The sequence below is a fragment of the Trachypithecus francoisi genome, unplaced genomic scaffold (assembly GCF_009764315.1).
Source record: "Trachypithecus francoisi isolate TF-2019V2 unplaced genomic scaffold, Tfra_2.0 Lachesis_group13, whole genome shotgun sequence".
Taxonomy (NCBI): Eukaryota; Metazoa; Chordata; class Mammalia; order Primates; family Cercopithecidae; genus Trachypithecus; species Trachypithecus francoisi.
The window spans coordinates 2,868,025-2,888,051 of NW_022681458.1; the positions used below are offsets into that span (position 1 = coordinate 2,868,025).

Genomic DNA, 20,027 nt, shown 5'->3' on the forward strand with positions numbered 1-20,027 from the left:
CCTTTTTGATGTGGTGAGACGCCACACCTCAGGCTTGGCTGAATTGGATCATGAGCCTGAGGCAGGCTGGCCGCTGCCTTACATGTCACTGAAAGGCATGTGGCTCATCAGCTCATGTCAGCTGGCAGGACGCTGCATCCAGGCAGAGCTGGGCCCCTAGTGAGTGGTCACCGGTGATGCTCAGGGCAGGGTGCGGCAGGAAAATGACTTGGCACAGCGAGGGCCTCCTCCCAGCCAGGGAGCAGGAGTAGCAGCGAGAGGACGGCTGGAACCTTCCCTTCCCTACCCCAGGCACAGAACACCTGTCTGCCAGCCTGCGGTAAACAGACAAGTAGTAAGCTTGGTCATTTGCAGAGCTTCGGGCCCTGTCACCAGGCTGGAACATTTCGTGGCCTGGGCTTGGTGATTGTGACTTCAAACCACAAGAGGTTGCTGGGCTCCTCACAACTGTCACCAAAACTCTGCTCCATTCCTATCCACGTGCATTTGGATGCATGATCGTGTGCTTTTTCTTTGTTGTTTTGGTCTTTGCTGGATAATGAGCAAACTCAAAACAGTTGGATGACTTGTGGTTTTAATGTAGGCATGGTTGGCTATGATTTCAAAGAGATTCAGTCTCTTGCAGATACCTGGACATGTCTGTCTACTGTGACTTCATAGAGCTGAGCACGTGCATTATTTGGAAAATGAGCTCCCTAGTTTCTGGCAGTGTCTTTCCCATGCGTTGGAGTAGTCAGTGTTGGAAGGAGGTGGCCCCCGGAGCCACTACCAGCCCCAGCTACTCAGCCACTCACCAAGGCCATGACCGCCCTGCCGAGGCAGCACCCGCCCACTGTGGTGAGGTTGGCATTAGGTGACTCCACTACAGATGATGTGCAGCGAGCAGGGCAGCAGGTGGCTTGGCACCCTGGCACCCATGCCCTCCTCCTTTTTCAGTCTCATTCCACCTGCCCACCAGCTCTCTCGCCCGCCACATCCCGCCAGCTCCTGCCCAGCCCCATTGCTTCTCAAAGGGGTCAGGCATGCAGGCCACTTCCCCACATGGTCAGCCTCACGTCCACTACTTGCTGCCACCTAGGCACAGAGGAGAACAGGGCCAACATGCCTGTGGGGATGAGGGCTGGCTATCATGAGGCTCAGGTGAGAAGTGTTAGCTGATGTCCTATGTCCCACACTAACATGTGGACTCGGGAACCAGGGTCAGGAGCCACGAGTCCAGGCAGCGGCGGGTCCGTGAGCCATGGACGCGGAGGAAGTAGGCCCAGGACAACGCCCAGGAAGGGGAGGCATGCTGGTGCTGCTGCCCGCAGTGGGCATGAGGGCCAGGACCCAGAGGCTGAGGTGTGCCTGCTGAGCGCTGCAGGGAGAGCCAGGGCTGACCAAAGCCCCTGCTGGCTCAGTGCCTTGTACGGCCCAGGCAGGGAGGAGGGACGAGGTGGGCATAGACCCTGCCCTCAGAGCCAGGCCAGGTGGAGAGGAGCACGGGCTTCCTCTGACACAGACTGGCCCCTCCCAGCACGAAGGGCTTTGTCTGGAAAACGTCACAGCATCTGCATGGCGCCTGCGCCCCTCAGCTGGCGGGGCCTTCCTAGCAGGCGGGGGCCGGGCCTTTCCTTCCTTTGCCTGGGGGGCTCGGGAGCCCCTGAGCCCCTTCTGAAAGCAGCTGCAGCTGCTGCCCCTTGCCTCCTGCCCTGCTCCCTGTTGGCGTGGCAGCCTCCCAGCCCCGGGACGTGGACATGTCCATTCTACAAGCCTCTGGCTTTGATGCAGATCTGCCACCTCCCCAGATGGGGGAGAGCCTGGGTCAGCTCTGCGTGTCGGGCCTCACACTAGGGCCTGGCTGTGGCCGTCTGTGGGACATGTGGGCGTCGGTGGGGGGTGTGGGCATCGGTGGGGGGTGCGGGTGTCCGTGGGGAGTGTGGGTGTCCATGGGGGCAGGAAGGGGGGGCATCCATGAGGAGGGTGCAGTCATCTGTGGTGATGTGATGGGGGTACAGGCGTCTGTGGGGGGAGTGCGGGCGTCTGTGGGGGCACGCGGGCATCTGGGGGGGGTCCGGGCATCGTAGGGGGTGCGGGTGTCCGTGGGCTAAGGCCAGCAGGCCTCTGTTGAGCTTCTCGTCTGTGCCAGCCACTCCCCTGCGGCTTGGGGCCGTCGCAGTTGCTCCTCCCAGCCAGGCATGCTGTGCCCTGAGGAAGGGTTCCTCTCATGCACACCCAGCTCACCGGGCCGGCAAGCCCTCCAGGCAAGAGGCAGGCAGGCCCTGATGGACCCACGGCCAACTCCTTCCTATGGCCCCTGGCAGCCGACCTTAGAAGCGTGAACCGGAGCACGCAGAGTGGGGCTGCTGTGCTGGAGTAGGCTGAGAATGGGAGAGGAGCCCCACAGTGGGGGGCACAGCCCAGCTGAGGCCAGAAAGCGGGGTCCCACGCTGGATAAAGGAGAGCCTGTTACATCCAGCCAGTCTCCCTGGAGCATGTGAAATGCCACCCGAGCTCCAGCCCAGGGAGGGGCCTGGGGCTGCGGAGAGCAAGGGGTTGGGGCCCAGGCAGCCGCTAGGAATGGCAGGCCCCGCCCCTGGTTAGTGGGGGTCTCTCGTCCTCCACAGATGGGTTTTAAGCTGGTGACATGCTTTCAGCCAGCGCTGGGGTCAGACAGGAAAAAGACAGCACCCGTGTCCTGGGAGCACTTTCGCTGCTGGAGCAGGCGTGGGCGCCAGAGCAGTGGGGTGGGGGTTTCCAGGGCCCCGATTTCCATGGGAGGAGGCCTAGCGTGCAGCTGCGATGTCCTTGGAGCCCTCAGTCAGCTGTACGTTTTCCGCCTGTGTCACAGGGAGGGGCTGTCGCTGCATACATTCCCAAGGATCTCAGGGTCTAAGAGTCCTCAGCACCCATGTTTAATCCGGGACCTATCCTGTTTGCCGTGGGAAGGGGCTGCTAGACAAGCCCTAGGAGCTCACTGAGGAGCCAGGCTCGGGGTCCTGGAGCAGGAGTTGCTGTTAGATACAGCCGGGCAGGGGCACGGACTGCAGGCAGACGCCCGCCAGGGATACGTCATGCTCCCCAGTGGCTTAATGCCTCTCCTGGGCCCCTGACAGGCTGATGCCACAACAATTTGGTGTGTCCCCACCAGGATCTGTGACCCAGCTCAGCCCTCACAGGAGCCAAGGCACCTCTAAGGGCCAGACGCTGGCCCCGCAGCAGGGCCACAGGGTGTCACATGGGGGAGCAGTGGCCCCTCGGTGTCCCACAAATGCCCAAGCACCACTGAAGACCCCGGAGTGCTCCCAGGGCCTCGGCCTCGTGCCCTTGGCCGCTCTGACTGTCTCCCTCCCCCCTACAGGCTCGCTCGCCTCCGTGTTCGTCCGACTCCCCTGCGGTGGTGTTGGGGTAAGTGTTCCTTTAATGTGTAAATAATGTCCTGTTTCTTCTCGAGTCCCAGTGGTCACAGAAATCGCAGCCTTGCTTCCCTCAAAGTGAATAATTGCTGCCAGGTGTTTTCCACACACAGGGTCTGGCGGGCAGGGGCTGCCCATGTGCGGCTTCAAAGGCCATGTGAGCCGAGAGCGTTTTGATCGCCGACTCAGGCACCTTTCTCTGGGGAAGGTCGTCTGGCGCTTGCGGCTGGGGCTCTGGGGTGCAGTGGCTCTCGCTTTAAGAAACAGAATCCTGTGTGCAGCCAGTGTCTCATCCCCTTCTAAGTCTGCGGCAGTAATCTGCTCACGTCAGGCCACGAGTTTGGTGTGGATAGAACGCATGCTGCTTTATTCTGTGCCCAGTTTCCACCTGAAGCTACAGGCAGGGCTCCCAGTGCAGTGACCGTGATACTTACAGGCCAAGTGGAGTCTGTGGGGCTGCTTGCTGAGCTGTGCCGGCTTCTGCGAGCTGATGATATGGACCTGGCCTGGGCATATGAATCACTGGGCTATGCTGGCTTCTACGAGCTAATGATATGGACCTGGCCTCGGTGCATGGGTTCACAAGGACTTTCTAGTCTGGGCATCTGCCCATCCATTCACATAGGAAGGGTCAGGTCTTGCAATCAAATTTCTCAATAACAAAAAGGTTCTCCCCTGGCCCCTGACCTCCTTGATGCAGCCTGGGCAGGGGTGGCAACAGCAAGGGCAGCCATGAGAAGCTGAGGCAGAGCCTCGGAGCAGATCTGGGCCATCATGGTCCTGCAGCGCCACGAGTCACCACAGATGGTTACAGGCAGGGAGGATGGGAGCTAGTGGACAGCAGGAGCCGCTGCAGCCGACACAGTGCAGTGTGTGTGTAATCACAGATCACAGGGTGAAGCTCGAGGTCTGGATTCTGTTATGGAAATGAAACAAAATTGTTTTCTTCCTGAGTTTTTATAAAAATCACTGCTTTGAAAATTATCCCGTCAGAAAGAGAATAAATGGCATTTATTCATACCACCAGCAAGCCCTCCTAGAGTTATTTTATTTTGTATTGTAAATAGGCTGCAATCTCTTAATTTGGGGCAAGTTTTTGGCCAGACTTGAAAAGAATTGAATTTGCACTGCCCTGCAGCCAGAACGCCTGTGCAAGGCAGAATTTATCATTTGCAAATGAAAGCTAAGTGCAGACTCAGAGCTGAGGGGGCGAGCCCAGCAGCCCCTCCCAAGTGTTAAATCCAGATCTGAGGCACAGCAGATGAGAGCTGCACCCTCACATCTGGGCACAGGCAGGTACTCGTGCGCAGATGCTGATGGAAAAGCTCTCCACGTGGACCTGGGCAGGGAGGGCAGAGAGGGTAGCCTGTTGGCATGGGCAGGGAACAATGCGGGCCGTGGGGCGTCCTCAGGTGCAGCCATTGGCAGGATGTGTTTTCTTCCCATTGTTTTCTGAAAGGAAGAAGAGAGACAGGAGGCCTGTGCAGGCCCCTGCCCTGGCTGTGGGGTGCACTTGCTGTCGCTGGCACAGATGCAGCTCTCCTGAGCCTCATATCTCCAGATCTGTGAGGGGCCAGCCTCTTGGGGTGTCAGGAGGAGCACAGTAGACCTCAGGAGCCACAGTGTGAGCGCACAGGAGGTGCTCTTGTCAGGGAGGGCAGAGCGGGTGAGCAGAGCCAGCCACCTTTCCCAAAAGCAGCTGCAAACTCTGCTGGAGACGGAGCAGCGGGGCTTGGAACACCGAAAACTCACCCTTCCTCAACACTGGGAAATGTGGACTGTGGAGTGCTTTGACCTCTTTTTCAAACCAGATCAGCTCCTGCATTGTTCCTCTCCAGTGACCACAAGTTTCAACTAGGTGAGGAGCTGGTGCCCCTGCTCGGCCTCGCCCAGCAGAGTCCCGGCCTCCTCTTGTGCGCCCGGCTCCCCACAGCTCCTCTGAGCTTCCCAGAGGCCTCCCAGCCCTGCCAGCGCTCGGTGTGTCCGTTTTAGACTCCATGGGATTCTCCATGGGAACCTTTCTCCATGTTTCCCCCCGCCATTTTCCTGTCTTTATTGTGAAAGAGAAAGAAAGAGAGAAAAGAAAAGAGAAGAGAGAGGAGAGGAAGGGAGGGGAGGGGAGGGGAGAGGAGGGGAGGAGAGAAGAAAAAAGAAAGCAAGAGAGAGGAGGAAAGAAAAGAAAAAAAGAAACTAAACGAAATACAGAGTGAGCCATTTGCTCCTTCCTGCATTAGTAGTTGCGGCCGCCTGCCCTGAGCCAGGCTGTTGCTCACTGGTGGCACTGCACGCCTGAGCCAGGCTCCCTGCAAGAGCCCTGGAGCTCCTGGAACTCCAGGCTGGTCCCTGGGAGCTGGAGCCGTGGTCCTGAAGCAGACGAAGGAGGGTCTCTTGAGATCTCTGGGCACTGGGGTCCTGCAGTTTGGCTGGGGCTCTGTCCTTCACTCTGCAGGACATTCCAGAAGCTTGTGAACCCCAGGGTCCCATGGGAGGAGGCACAGACACAGGCACCTGGTAGACCGAGCAGCTCCTTCGCACCCCAGGTGTGCAGAATCCCCCGAAGACCCTTCAGAACATGGGAGTAGTCCACCCTCTGCTCCCTGCAGTGTTGGCCTAATCCTAAAGCCCAGTTCGTTGTATGTTGGAGAGAAACCGTCTCTGGGTGCTGTCCCCACAGGGGCAGCCTCAGGGCCTGTCCTGCCTGGGACCCTGCCTCCCCTGGCTGACACAGAGCCGCTGGCAGAATCTTGCCCTGCCCAGCTCTCACTCCTGGGATGTCACCTTGGATTTTTTTTTTTTTTTCTCTTTGCAGACAGAGCTTCAGTCTGTTACCCAGACTGGAGTGCAGTTCATGGCTAACTGCAGCCTCGACATCCTGGGCTCAAGTGATCTTCCCGCCTCAGCGTCCTGAGTGGTGGGGACTACAGGCCCAGGCCACCACATCTGGCTAATTTTTTATTTTTTTATTTTTTGCAGAGATGGGGTCTCACTATGTTGCCCAGGCTGGTCTCTAACTCCTGGCCTCAAGTGATCCTCCCACCTCGGCCTCCCAAAGTGTTGGTATTATAGACATGAGCTGCCCCACCCCTGCCACCTTTAACTTTAATGAATTGATTCTCCAGCTGAAGTCATCAACCCAGAATAGTCCTATTTATGTGGCTGCTTCCATGAATAACAATATAGCATCACTTAGAGGAGAAGCCATTCATTGCAGGTTAAAGATTAACACTGTGGAGGGTCGGTGAAGTGGAGTTATTTTGACATGAGGAAACCATTTAAAGAATGTAGAAGTTTGGTCTTGAAAAGAAAACCATCACTGAATATGCTTCAGGAAATGTCTTCAGCCCCTTGAAAACGCATTTTAACTCACCTTGCTTTGATGACGAAGCTTTAAGACCGCCTGGAAGGAAATCCCCCCTCCCCACGTAGTGAGCAGTGTCTGTCAAGTGGCAAGTCTGCCTGGTGGTGGACAGGAGCCCTCGAGGGCCTGGTCTGGGGAAGGGAGAGGCGGGGTGGACATGCCTGGCTCCTGCTTAGGATCCCCACAGCACTCGGCGCTCAGAGGGGCTCAGTTTGAGAAGGAGGCGCCCTGTCATGGACCTGCAGTCGACCTGGTCCACACCGTATTGAAGCTGAGCACCTCTGATGAGGCAGCTTCTAAGACCTCCACAGGGCTGGGCACACCCAAGTCCCCGGTGTGTTACCCCGCAGCGTCTTGCAGGCAAGGGACACACTTGGGGACGGCCGCTCGGGTGCCCTGGGGCCAGCCCAAGGGCTGTGTATTTCATCTTAATGCCTCCCTCCCCTGGCCAGACTCCCATAGGAGACTGCTGTGTGCAGCACTGGCTGTCCAGGTCTCTGTCGACGTTCCTCCCGAAGTGGGCCAGGGCTGTTTAGTGTGCCGAAATAAATAAATGAGCCAACACGCAATCGGGGGTTGCTGACGTGTTTGCGGGAAACACGTTTTCTGTCTGAAGTGGGAAAGGCCAGTGGGCTGACTTGCTGGTGCCTGGGCAGAGCCGTGTGCCATCAGCAGGGCAGAGCAGGGCAGCCCTCCTCACTCGCCGGCACTCCCAGTCCTGCTTAACTACACTGGTCAACATGTGGAGCTTCCAGTTAAACTCGGCACAGGAGAAGGTCACAGTTGGAAGAGACTGGTCCTGATTCCCCTGACATTTCATGTTGCTGCTAATTGTTAGACAGGTTGACTATCCCTTATCCAAAATGCTTGGGGCCAGAAGTATTTCAGAGTTTGATGTTTTTCAGATTTTGGAATATTTGCATTATACTTACCAGTTCAGTATCCCTAATCCAAAAATCTGAAATCTAAAATGCTCCAGAGTGCATTTTCTTTGAGCATCACATAGGCACTCAAAAATTATTTTTTCGTTTTTGGAGACAGAGCCTCACTCTGTTACCCAGACTGGAGCGCAGTGGTACATTCATGGTGCACTGCAGCCTCGACCTCCTGAGCTCCAGTGATCTTCCGACCTCAGCCTACAAAATGCTTTTGTAGCGTTTCGGAGTTCAGATTCTCAGATCAGAGATACTCAACCTGAATAACTCTCTTAACTACAGTTCCAGTTTAAAAAAAAAAAAAAAAAAGGAACTAGATCACCTTGGCATCATCACTTTTAGATCCAAGTATATTGGAGCAATTGAGGGAACAGAGGATGCCTCTGAACAGGTCAGGACACATGCATCTCATTTCTGGTAAATTCTCTTGTATTTTCCTGTTTAAATTTTTTGGCATATCTTAAAAAGATTGAAGCCTGAACGTGGGCTGAGGCTGCCCTGGCTCTAGTAGGCCCTGGGGTTTTAGAAGCAGAGCCCACGGAGCCTGAGCTGCTCTGCCCAGCCAGGGCTGGTGATGGCGGTGACCAGGGAGGGCGACCTCACTGTGGGGTGCTGTTTCCACAGGTGGACAGCGACACCATCTGGAACGAGGTGCACTCGGCGGGGGCGGCCCGCCTGGCCGTGGGCTGTGTGGTGGAGCTGGTCTTCAAGGTGGCCACGGGGGAGCTGAAGGTCAGTCGGGGCCTGGGCAGCGGTGGCCCTCCAGGAGGCCTGCCACAGATTCCCGGTATGGGGAAGGGTCGCTCTCCACATCTCCCTCTCACCAGGCCGGGAGGCAGCTGTGATGGGGAGGTGCGGACCCCACTCTGTCAGCACAGCCTCGCTGTTGAATCAAAGAGACATAGCCCACATTCATGACGGTGTGTGCATAGTGCAGAGGTTCTCAATGATTTGGGTCGTAAGAACCCTTTATACTCTTAAAAATTTATACTCTTAAAAAACTATATATATGACCGGGCACGGTGGCTCACACCTGTAATCCCAGCACTTTGGGAGGCCGAGGCGGGCAGATCACGAGGTCAGGAGATCAAGACCATCCTGGCTAACACAGTGAAACCCCATCTCTACTAAAAATACAAAAAAATTCGCCGTGCATGGTGGCGGGCACCTGTGGTCCCAGCTACTCAGGAAGCTGAGGCAGGAGAATGGCATGAACCTGGAGGCAGAGCTTGCAGTGAGCGGAGATCGCGCCACCGCACTCCAGCCTGGGCGACAGAGCAAGACTCCGTCTCAAAAAAATAAAATAAAATAAATAAATAGAAGCTCCAAAGAGCTTATATCTGCAATATTGACTACATTAGAGATTACAACTGAGAAATTTTCAAAATGTTTATTAATTTAAAAATAGCGACCGGGCACGGCGGCTCACGCCTGTAATCCCAACAGTTCGGGAGGCCGAGGCGGGGGAATCACCTGAGGTCAGGAGTTCAAGAGCAGCCTGGCCAACATGGCAAAACTCCGTCTCTACTGAAAATACAAAAATTAGCTGGGCATGGTGTCGGGTGCCTGTAATCTCAGCTTCTTGGGAGGCTGAGGCCAGCGAATCGCTTGAATCTGGGAGGTGGAGGTTGCGGTGAGCCAAGTCATGCCATTGCACTCCAGCCTGGGTGACAGAGTGAGACTCTGTCTCAAAAAAAATTTTTTTTAATTAAAAAATAATAAAAAAATAAAAATAGCACTAATGTCTGGCCCTGTGGACAGCAGCCGGGTTCTCACACCTGCCTGCCATCATTCTTGGAACATGTTGAAGTACATGAAGGAATCCGGGCCCCACACAGATACATAATTGGAAATGGGAGAAGGATTTTAATAGACTTTTCAGAAGTATTCTAATGATGGGTATTCTTGGACAGTATACCAAAAATTCAACAAGTGGTGTTGTCTTGAAAATTAGCTGCAGTGTGGATCTGAACTCAAATCATGGCCGCCGCCGCCTCCGTCTTGTTTAACCGAACCATTAGGCCTTGGAGGTCAAATCAATCCCTCGTTCATGGGTGATTGGTACCACCGTGCATTGGTCATTTGGAAATTTAGCTTCACAGAGCTCCATGGATCTTCCATATTCTGGCCCACGCAGTATCAAAAAAGTCATTAATTTTTGAACCATTAATATCACTCCCATCTCACCAGAAGTCTTGTAAGTAAGTAGTGGGAGAGCCAGCAGGCTTACAGAGGCAGAGCCGTGCGTTCCAAACTTGTAATTTTCACTTGAAAGCTCAAATTTTCTCACGCTTCCTTCCCATCTCTTTACTCGGGATGTTAAAAGGACGTGTTTGAGGGCGGAGATCTAATAAAATGTCTGAATACTGCTTCATCGAGCACATTGTTAAGGGAAGCTGCTCACACACACACACGCCCTTGTGCTGTTCCCGGCCCGCCGCCGACCCTCCGGTGCTTCAGCACCATCTGCACAGGTGTCAGGGCAGTGAAAAGAGTACATAGAGCCTCGGGACTCTGCGGACTACAGACCCTCAGCAGGGGTCAGGACCGCAGGAGTCTGCAGCCTGCACTTGGAAGCACTGAGTGCAGAAACGCAGGGAGGCCAGGGCCTCTTGAGAGCGTTTTTGCCTCCACCTCACTGGCTGCCCTCGCACCTTCCTGGGCCTGGTCCCCGCAGTGTCCGGCTCACCCCGCCCACAGCCTGGTCACTCATGATTGGCCGGCACTTTTGAGGCTCCATTACAGACCTTGACCACACAATGTCCTGTTGCTGCTGAGACCAAGAGAGGACTGTAATCCATTTTTATGGCAGCAGCTACAGAGTGGTTTGCAGATGGATTTTTGACACAGAAGTGAGGGGGCAGAGGACAGCATTTCTGCCCAGCGTGTGAGGAGCTGTTTTGTAGGCTGCCCACTTGCCCGCCGTCCTGGGAGCTGAACCACAGTAAGGACAGAGGCAGTCACGTGAAGGCCAAGCTGGGGCACAAAGCCTCTGCCCCATGACCAAGTCCCTGAGTGGGGCCCCTTCTGCTTCATCTTCCTCCAGTGGCCACCTAGCAGGTCCTGGTCCCGAGCCAATGGGGAGCGAGCACACCCCTTCCACAGCACCCCGACCCCTGAGCCGAGGGCACCACAGCTTACCGACAGAGCTGAGAGTGGGGCAGGGCACCCACCTGTTATCCCAGTGACTGCATTTCAGGGGAACAATTAGTAGCCCCCAGACCTCTTTAGCAAAAGGGCCCAGGCTTCTCGGAAAGGCTCATGACTGGCTCTGCATCCCCTCCCCATCATTGTGGCCAGGGTGCAGTGAGAAACTGTCCTCCCATGTAGCCCAACTCTGCTAAAAGTTGAGTGTGCCACCATTTTCCCGTGGCTACAAAGCGTGTCTTGTGTCACTCTCTCCCGGCTGTCTGGTGTCACCTGCAGAATGGCTTTGCTGTGGTCCGACCCCCTGGACACCACGCAGAGGAGAGCACACCCATGTGAGTACACACCGCACCCCTGCACCGCAGGGGAACCTGGGTCTCCCTTCCCTCCCTTAGGGCTGGGTGGGTGCCTGAGTGATCTCGGGGAGCTGGGCTGCCGTTTGCTGACCACCCGAGATATGCTGCATGCCAGCTTGGCTCCAGCTCCTGGGTGTCGAGTGCAGATGCCGAGGTCTGCGAGCGTCACTGCTCGGTCATGACGGAGACAGATCAAAGGATGGGAAAGGGTGTGTGGAGGTTAGTCCAGAGAAGCCTCTGGTTGTTGAGTAGTTGTCAACAGTTGGGAGAGGAAACACCACTCGCCCTCAAGTGAGTCACTGCAGCCCTTGGTTGTCTAGAGGACTCAGATCATTTTGCACATGGCCTTTAACTGCCTGCTGACCGCCTGGTACTGATGCAACAAGTCTCAGAGCCACGTCCACGCAGGCAGCTATCCAGATGCTGTTTCGGGTCTTTCAGAGACTGCTGACAGTCCCACACAGCTGAGGATCTGGGCAGAGTGGTGAGTGTGGGATGTGGGTCTTCCTGGACCCATCCCTGTGTGTGCAGAGCCAGTGGCAGGGCAGACCGGCAGCTGTGTGTGGAGTGCCTTGCAGCGTGGGTGGTAAATGAGTGAGCTCTCCCGTCAAAGAGTGTGCTATCTCGTGGGACTGTAGCCACTCTAGTGAGGAGGGTTGGTGCTAGAAAGAGCGGCTCCCATGCTCTGGAGATGGAGAAGGGGTGCCTGATCTTGCCAGCTTTGGTGAGGAGAAGGTGGCGTGGGGCTCTGCCTTGGAGAATTTGAGCAGCCGTTTGTCAGAGGGGCAACCCAAGAACAAGTGCAGATACAAGTTCATTATCAGGGTGTGGCCAGGAAGCTGTCAGAGCGAGACGGAACCCAGGAGCCCAGGAAAGGGCCTCCTTGCCACCCCGGGAAGCCGGGCGTCAGCAGAGGGGCCAGCAGTGCCCTGTTTCACATCAGGAGGTGAGATAGTCAGATCCGCATGTTAGAGCAGAGTCTCCTTCATGTACAGAGAGGAGATTGTAACCGCCAGGGAGGGACGCTTGTTGGAATCTGTGTGGCTTTACCTGACAACCACGTGGTTGCTCCATGTCCCAGAACATGTCACTTGGGCACCAGGCTTCCTGTTGGTTTCACTTCTCTGAAGTTTCTTTTCTCATTTGAACCTGAGTTGTTGGATATTCCGAATAATGAACCTCAGAAGAGACAAACGAGTTGTCTTTGGTTGCAACTCTTCGCTGCACTCCCTGTGAGCCGCTGCAGGGCTCGGCGTCTAGGGTGTTCCGGGTGTGTGCGCTTCCCCGTGCCAGCCCAGATTCTGAAAACAAAACTGCTAGTGTTTCTCCGTTTCCGTGGCCGTTCAGACAAAGGGAAATGGAGATTGAGAAGGTTTTCATTGTTGTTTGAATCACTTCCATAGCTTGTTTTCTTGGTCTCTTGAGTAAGACTCTCTAAAATTAAAGGTAATTTGTGTATTGGAATATAGAAAGGTCAGCAGTAAGCAACTGAGATGAACGGCTGCCGTGTCTCGTGTGCCATGGCGGCAGCTCCCGAGAGGAAGGGTTCCAGGCAAAGATGAGGGAAATGCTGGTCACATGCGAAATAGGCTTCCCTACCAGAGGAGCATGGGGGACCTCCAAGCGGGAGAGTGTGTGTGAGTGTGTGTGTGTGTCTGTGTGTCTGTCTGTCTCTGTATGGAACTGTGGATATGTGTGATATGTGTATGCTTATGTGTATATGTATGTGTGTGCTTGTATATATCTGTGGTGTGTGTCTGTGTGAGTGTTTCTGTGTGGGGTGTTCATGTGTATCTGCATGTGTGCCTGTGTGGGGTGTGTGTCTGTGTGGGGTGTGTGTCTGTGTGGGGTGTGTGTTTTTGTGGGGTGTTTTTGTGGGGTGTGTGTCTGTGGTATAGGGGCGTATCTGTGGGGCATGTATGTGTGTAGGACGTGTTGCATGGTGTGTGTCTCTATCTGGGGTGTGTGTCTGTGTGGGGTGTGTGTCCGTGTGGGGTATGTGTTTTTGTGGAGTGTGTGTGTGGGGTGTGTGTGGTGTATGGGCGTATCTGTGGGGCATATATGTGTGTAGGGCATGTTGTATGATATGTGTGTGTCTGTCTGTGGGGTGTGTGTCTGTGTGGGGTGTGTGCATGTCCATGTTTGTTAATCTACCCTATGGCATCAGCTGAGATTCCCCAGTGGCTTGTTCGGGAGCCGTGTGTGTGTGTGTGTGGGATGTGTATGTGTCTCTCTGTTAGCCGATTCTCCAGCATCACTGAAGGTTCCCTGTGGCATATTCAGGAGCTGTGCACTCACAGAGACCTCTTAGGTCTGCGTGGACCCCGTGTGGCTCTCTGGCGGGTTGTGGAAAAACTGGCCACCGCCCACCTGTGCTTTGTCTCCAGCATCAGTTCTCTCCTGCAGGGGCTTTTGCTACTTTAACTCCGTGGCTGTGGCAGCCAAGCTTCTGCAGCAGAGGTTGAGCGTGAGCAAGATCCTCATCGTGGACTGGGTAAGCAGAGCCGCCTCCTCAAGCACGGCTCAGGTTGCACCTGTGTCCTCCCCGAGCAGACAGCAGCATGTGGAGAGAGGAGGTGGGCTCTTGGATTTGGGAAGCTTAGGTTTCTGGAAACGGTCTCAAAGATGCGGAGAATTAAAGCCCCAAACCTGCTACAAGTCATTCTATAGCTTCCATCAGCCGACCCTGGCGAATGGGGTCCTGGCGTGTCCAGAAATGTGCCTGTGGGTGAGGGCAGCAGCCAGGGCCACCCTTGGCCAGATCTTCTTGGAAGGCAGGCGTTGGGGAGGAGGCTGTGTCCACATCGACTTTGTGTGTGGCCTGGGAGCCTGGGAGGGCCCTCACCCTGGCCGAAGGTGGCACTCTCCTCTCAGTCACTACAGTGAAACCCGTGCCTTCCTGCTGCTATGTGGGCACCTGCTCCTGCTGGAATGGGGGGTACCACTACCCCAAAAGAGTCATCTCTTTTTAAATAATGCTATATGGTCTGAATCTGCATTCCACGAATAGGTATACTCATTCTTATACCGGAAATTAATATTCAAGATGTTCATCTTACTACTCTTTTTAAAGCCAGATATATACATATTTAATGTTCTCTTTGGTATTTATGATTTATTTCATAATTTTAAGGGGAAAAGCAGGCCCTGTCAGGTAGGGTTATGATTTGAATTGGAAAAGTCCTTCTGAGTTTGGGTAAAGAAACAATGTGGCGCAGCCAGGACGGCCAGACAGCGCCCAGGCGGCCGTGCTCTTTCAGAGAGGCAGGTCAGGGGATGTGGCAGAGCAGCGGGTCCTCCACACCCAAGGACCTGCGAGCCGGGAGCCCTCCCTCAGCTCCTCCTAAGGGAGTAGGTAGGAGTGCCCAAGAAGAGAGCAATGTGAGGCTACTGACGGCTAAAGACTGGGGTCCTGTCCCCGTCACAGAGTGAAGCACTAGCGCACACAGACAGGCTGCGTAGACCCCGTGTGGCGTGCTCCCTGCACGCTGAGCTATGATGTTGCCCATGTACACACCACGCGGACAGGGGCATCTCAGTGGGAAGCTGTGTGTCGGGAAAGCCTCCGTGTGCATCTTCATGGTGATTACGTACTCTGTGGGATCAAAGGCACCTGTTCCATCACTCCTCACCTGTGGCTGCCCTTCCACCTTTACTGTGATGAGCACAGATAACGGAGCAGCAAATTCTCATGCTGGGGACATCAGGGCTGCCTGCTCTCTTCTCAGGCACACAGCTGTTCTCGGCAGGGCCACCCCCTCGCCCGCCCATCCTGGTGACCACCTACCATGTGGCCCGGGGCAGAACAGCCATGGTCAGTAGAGCCCCAGGCTGCCTCTCATACAGCCATGGTCAGTAGAGCCCCAGGCTGCCTCTCGTACAGCCATGGTCAGTAGAGCCCCAGGCTGCCTCTCGTACAGCCATGGTCAGTAAGCCCCAGGCTGCCTCTCCTACAGCCATGGTCAGTAAGCCCCAGGCTGCCTCTCGTACAGCCATGGTCAGTAAGCCCCAGGCTGCCTCTCGTACAGCCATGGTCGGTAAGTCCCAGGCTGCCTCTCGTGTTGCCCTCTGGGGCATTTGACCTGTGGGTTTTGTGATTAAGAAACGGTGCTTGCTGTTTGGGCACCTGGACCCCCTACTGTGTGTGCCTGTCACTCACAGACACCTGGGATTTGTCTCCTGCCAAACCCCCTGCCTGGCATGGGATTGGCACCTCCCGTGTGCCTGCAAGTGGGCAGGCCACAGCCAATGACCTCCTTCCCGACAGAGGCTGAGGAAATTGCTCACTTGTCAGAGACACGGCAGATGCAGGAAATTGATCAGATGGCTGCGTTTGGGAAATGGTGGCCTCCAGGCCCGGCTGAACTCCAGCCCCTCCGCTGCTGGAGTCAGGATTGTGCCAGGGCTCTAAGGGCGAGGGAAACAGTGCTGCAGATGCGAACACTGGGCCTTAGAACCCCTGCAACCCTGCACCACATAGCCCTAACCCACACAGCCCCAGACTCGCGTCCGCTGGGTGCGGCCCGGCTGGAGGGTAGTGTCATTCCTGAGCAGGAGCCGTTGTTCACTAAGCACAGCTGGGGTGGGAGACGGCCCTGAGGGGAGGCCGCCCTCCAGGACCCGGCTCAGCCCTGAGTTGGCTGTTCCTGCTCTTGCAGGACGTGCACCATGGAAACGGGACCCAGCAGGCTTTCTACAGCGATCCCAGTGTCCTGTACGTGTCCCTCCACCGCTACGACGATGGGAACTTCTTCCCGGGCAGCGGGGCTCCTGACGAGGTAGGTGGGGTGTGTAAGGGGGGCTGCGGGGAGCCGCCGTAGGGGCACGGGGCAGACGGTCCACAGCTGCCTGGCAGCAGCGAGTGAAGCCTTCATGCTCGCTTAAGCCCAGACAGTAACTTCAGTCAGACGTCAGCGTGCATCGCGTCGCGTGTGCACAGGTGGCCTGTGTTTTGTCTAAAGTACAAATGAGAGGCTGGATATCGTTTCTGGTTCCCATCCAGGCAGACCGAGGTGTTTGTGAAGGAGGAGGTGTGTGGTGCCCGTTTTCCTCCAGGCAGGGTCCGGGCCACTGTCTTCCACAGGACACCCTCCGGCAAGGGGCTCTGTCCCCTGTCCTTTGCCCAGCGCAGGACTGTCCCCAGGAACTGTGGCCCCAGGAACGGCAGGCCCAGCAGCTCCTTGACAATGCTCCAGGTCCCCCTTCAGAGCCGCCCCCTCTGAACAGAGGCCCCAGCAGCAGGGCTTTCATCCACACAAGACGCTCCATCTGCCTCTGGATCTTACTTTTTTAGGGGAAATAGAAAATGACAGGCTCATTGGAGACACGTTCTGCCCAGAGAGACCCAGGTCTGATTCCCCATGTCACATACGGCACACGACACAGGGCAGCGGGTCCGCAGACATGCCAGTGTGGGATCTTGGTATGCCGAGGGCAGGGTCGGCGGGAGCCGCAGCAGCCAGGAAAAGGGCCCCTTGTTGATGCCAGTGCACTGGTGTCAGTGGGGGACTGCCTCGCGCACGTTTTAATGACTATGCACCAGGAGATCGGGACACGTGGGCTCTGCCCAGAGGCCCACCAAGGCTGAGCCCATCCCGGTGCCACCTGTGTCAGGCGTTTCTGTCAGACAGGTCCTGCTTGGGGTGTGTGACGTGTGTTTCTCTCCTTGTGGCAACAGGTGGGCACAGGGCCCGGCGTGGGTTTCAATGTCAACATGGCTTTCACCGGCGGCCTGGACCCTCCCATGGGAGACGCTGAGTACTTGGCAGCCTTCAGGTGAGTCTCCCAGCTTCACGTGACACCTGAAGTAGCAGCTTTTCCTCTGTGCACACACTCCAGGAAGCACTTGTTGGAGATGAGCGTTTCTGAAACTGGTCTTTGGCTGAACGGGGCTGCGGGGGCCGTTGGAGCTGTCTCAGTTCATTCTTCAGTGCCAAGCGTGAAATCTTGGAGACTGTCTTCTTACCATCGGCTCTGAGTGCTCCCTTCTGTGCATGAAATAAAACCAGGAGCCCACTCTGGGTCCCGATGGTGAGAGGGTGATGCAGACAGAGGCAGGGACTTTTGTGCAGAGTGGAGTGTGTTCATGAGAAACGAAGGCGAAGATCTGCAGGGTCTCATGATCTCCTTGTTCTTCTTCCGCAGACCTCTTGTGATGCAATGTCTAATGGAAATAAGTATTTCTTCTTTATTCCTAAAAATCAAGAGGCAGTTGTCGCCCTTCCTCCCACTTCCTTCGTGGGACTCTGAGCCTTCAGAATTTAGCCTCAGGGAGCTGTTTAAAGGCGCAGTGTTTGCTTTGGTCATCAAGTAGTTCCTCCTCCTTCGATCTAGGCCAGATTGGAGTCATTCCTGTGACCCAGAATGAGCTGCTGAGCAGCACAGGTTTTCTTGTCATCGTTTTAAAATGGCGGCTTCGCCTGCCGCGGTGCAGTGACGGGCTCCGGGGGAGCAGCCCACGGCCCGCATTGCTTCCCAGAGCCACGTGGGGAGAAGGGTTTTATTAGCGTGGCTGAACCTGACAGATCGTGTCTCTGTTAGAAAACACTGTCCCTGTGGTATCAAAGCCCCATACAGTCTTCAGCATTTTTTCTTTCTCTAACTCTGTGGTTTTGTCCTGATTTGCGTACATATAAACCACGTGTGCAGATGTGTCTTTGTGACGTGTGTGCGTGTGTCTGTGTATGGATGGATGTGAGTGTGTGTCTGCATATGTGCATGTCCACCTGCGTGTGTATGTGTGTGTGTGTGTGTGGGTGGGTGTTCATCTGTGTGCATGTTTCTCCGTGCTTGTGCGGGCATCTATAGCCATGCACATGTCTTCAGGTGTGTGTCCAGGTCTATGTACATTACACACGTCTGTGTGGGTGTGGATGCATGTCTGTGTGCATGCAGGTATGCATGTGTGTGTGCACATCTCTGAGTACACACCCGTGTGTGTCTTTGCATGCATGTATCTGTGTGTATATCTCTGTGTGCACATCTGGTATGAGTATACACACGTGTGTCTGTGTGTCTTCGCATGCACGTCTTTTTGTGTGTATATCTGTGTGTGCACGTCTGTGTATGAGTATACACGTGTGCTTGTGTGTCTTTGCATGCCCATGTCTTTGTGTGCACCTGTGTGTGCACGTCTCTGGCAGGTGAGGCCCTGCACAAGGATGCATCTGTAAACGTTTTGTGTGGACTCTGCCACGTGCTCTCTGGGGATGGTGAATAAGTCACAAGACCTCTCTCAGTGTCTGCTATTCCTCTCTAACTGGGGTCCATTGCCCCCCTTGGAAAGGTTGTTGCGATCTGATGACATAAAGGCCTGGCCCAGGACGTGTGGGCCCCCTCCCCAGGCACTCAGTGGCTCCTAGAAGGAACAGACCCCGTCTGACGGCGCCCAGGCTGCTCGGCTGCTCCAGCGGTGAGCCCGGGCTGTGCAGGAGGGAGTCCGTGAGCTCCTCAGCGGACCTGCTCTGATCTGTACCTGAACCACTTTTTCCCGATCTCATCGGTTGGATTTTGATGTTTCTTCTTACTCTTGATCAGGATTTAATGTCATGCTGACAGTTGCCCTGCCTAATTTAAAAGAGAAGGACTTCCCCCAATGTGTACCACATCTGAAAATGAGCTCATGTGAAATCGGACCCCTGGCGTGGGCGTGTCGCCGTCTGCTCATGGCATGCGCTCCCGCTGCCCCTCACGTGGTTGTCGCCCCAGAGAACTGGCCCCCCTTGGAGGCTTCTATGAAAGTAAAGTCTCTGGCCACCATGAGAGGTGTAGATGTTGCCTGGTCGACTTCCTGCCTGAGTGAACACTGGCGCCGCCCAGGGAACCCAGGGCCCACTGTGGCCAAATTCCCATGCGGAGAGAGAAGGCAGGGCTTTCCTGGTTTGCGGAGAGAAAGGAGGTGGTGCCCTCTTTTCGGTCAGTGGTCCCAGGCCAGGTTTTGATGGACCACCCTCACCCCGTAGGCATTTCTCAGTGGTGCCTTCAGCTCTTGAATCCTGGGGTGAAACTCTTACCCCATGGCACCCCTGCTGGTGGGCAAGCCCAGGCCCAAAGCAGCAATGGGCATCTGCCCTCAGGGCCACTCCCCTCCCCAGGCCCTGGCCGGCCTGGCCAGCCTTTAGGATGAACGTGCCTTTCTGAGTTGCTCTTGACATGTGCTTTAATCTCCTGCCAAGTGTGTACATGATAATACCTTATCAAGTGAACTTTTTAAAGCTTAAATGGCGTCTTTGAAAAGGAAAATTGTTTCAGGGTTTTTTTTTTATTGATTTTAATGTAAAATAGCACTTTGAAGTTTACAATTTATGGTTCCCCGGGCATCCGATGATGGGGAAGAAGGGTCAGAGATTGGTTCTCCCCTTTCTTCTGCTCCTCTCCCCCGCCGGGGCCCCCGGGGACAATGCATGCCTTCCAGGCAGCACCTTGTTATTCAGACCCATTGCCTGCCACGTTGCGTTTTCAGGGGATCAAGCCTAAGACAAAGAAAAGATAAGAAAATTGCCCCTAATGAAATCCAGAAGCAGCCGGCACTTTCTCCTCAGGCCCAGAGACTCACAGAAGAAAACAGAATCTTAATTCAAACCAGTCCCAGTGCCAGACGCGGCTTTGAAGTTGCTGAGTAAAGTCGGAACCGCCAGGGGAGGGGCGTGGAGGGAGAGGATGATGATGGTGATGGAGCTCCGTATCCCCTCCCTCACCTGTGCACGGGGACATGGGGACTCTTCCGTCAGGGATGACCGCCACATCCAGATGCTCGTGCTTCGTAGCTTAGTTCCACTGTGATATTACGATGTTTATCAAAGATGTCTCTGAAACTGGATCTTCTCAAGCAGTTACT

The 20,027-nt window shown here is 55.3% G+C and overlaps 1 protein-coding gene across 10 annotated transcripts in view; it reads left to right on the forward strand.

The window, feature by feature from the left end:
• Window positions 1-20,027, forward strand: part of HDAC4 (histone deacetylase 4) — a 351,316-nt gene that overhangs the window by 302,800 nt on the left and 28,489 nt on the right. For all 10 annotated transcript variants that reach the window (XM_033229648.1, XM_033229654.1, XM_033229652.1 and 7 more), the window contains 6 exons: window positions 3,341-3,387; window positions 8,313-8,420; window positions 11,115-11,170; window positions 13,598-13,685; window positions 15,850-15,969; window positions 16,869-16,966. In XM_033229648.1, coding sequence (XP_033085539.1) covers window positions 3,341-3,387; window positions 8,313-8,420; window positions 11,115-11,170; window positions 13,598-13,685; window positions 15,850-15,969; window positions 16,869-16,966 — 517 coding nt within the window. The remainder of the gene's footprint in view (window positions 1-3,340; window positions 3,388-8,312; window positions 8,421-11,114; window positions 11,171-13,597; window positions 13,686-15,849; window positions 15,970-16,868; window positions 16,967-20,027) is intronic.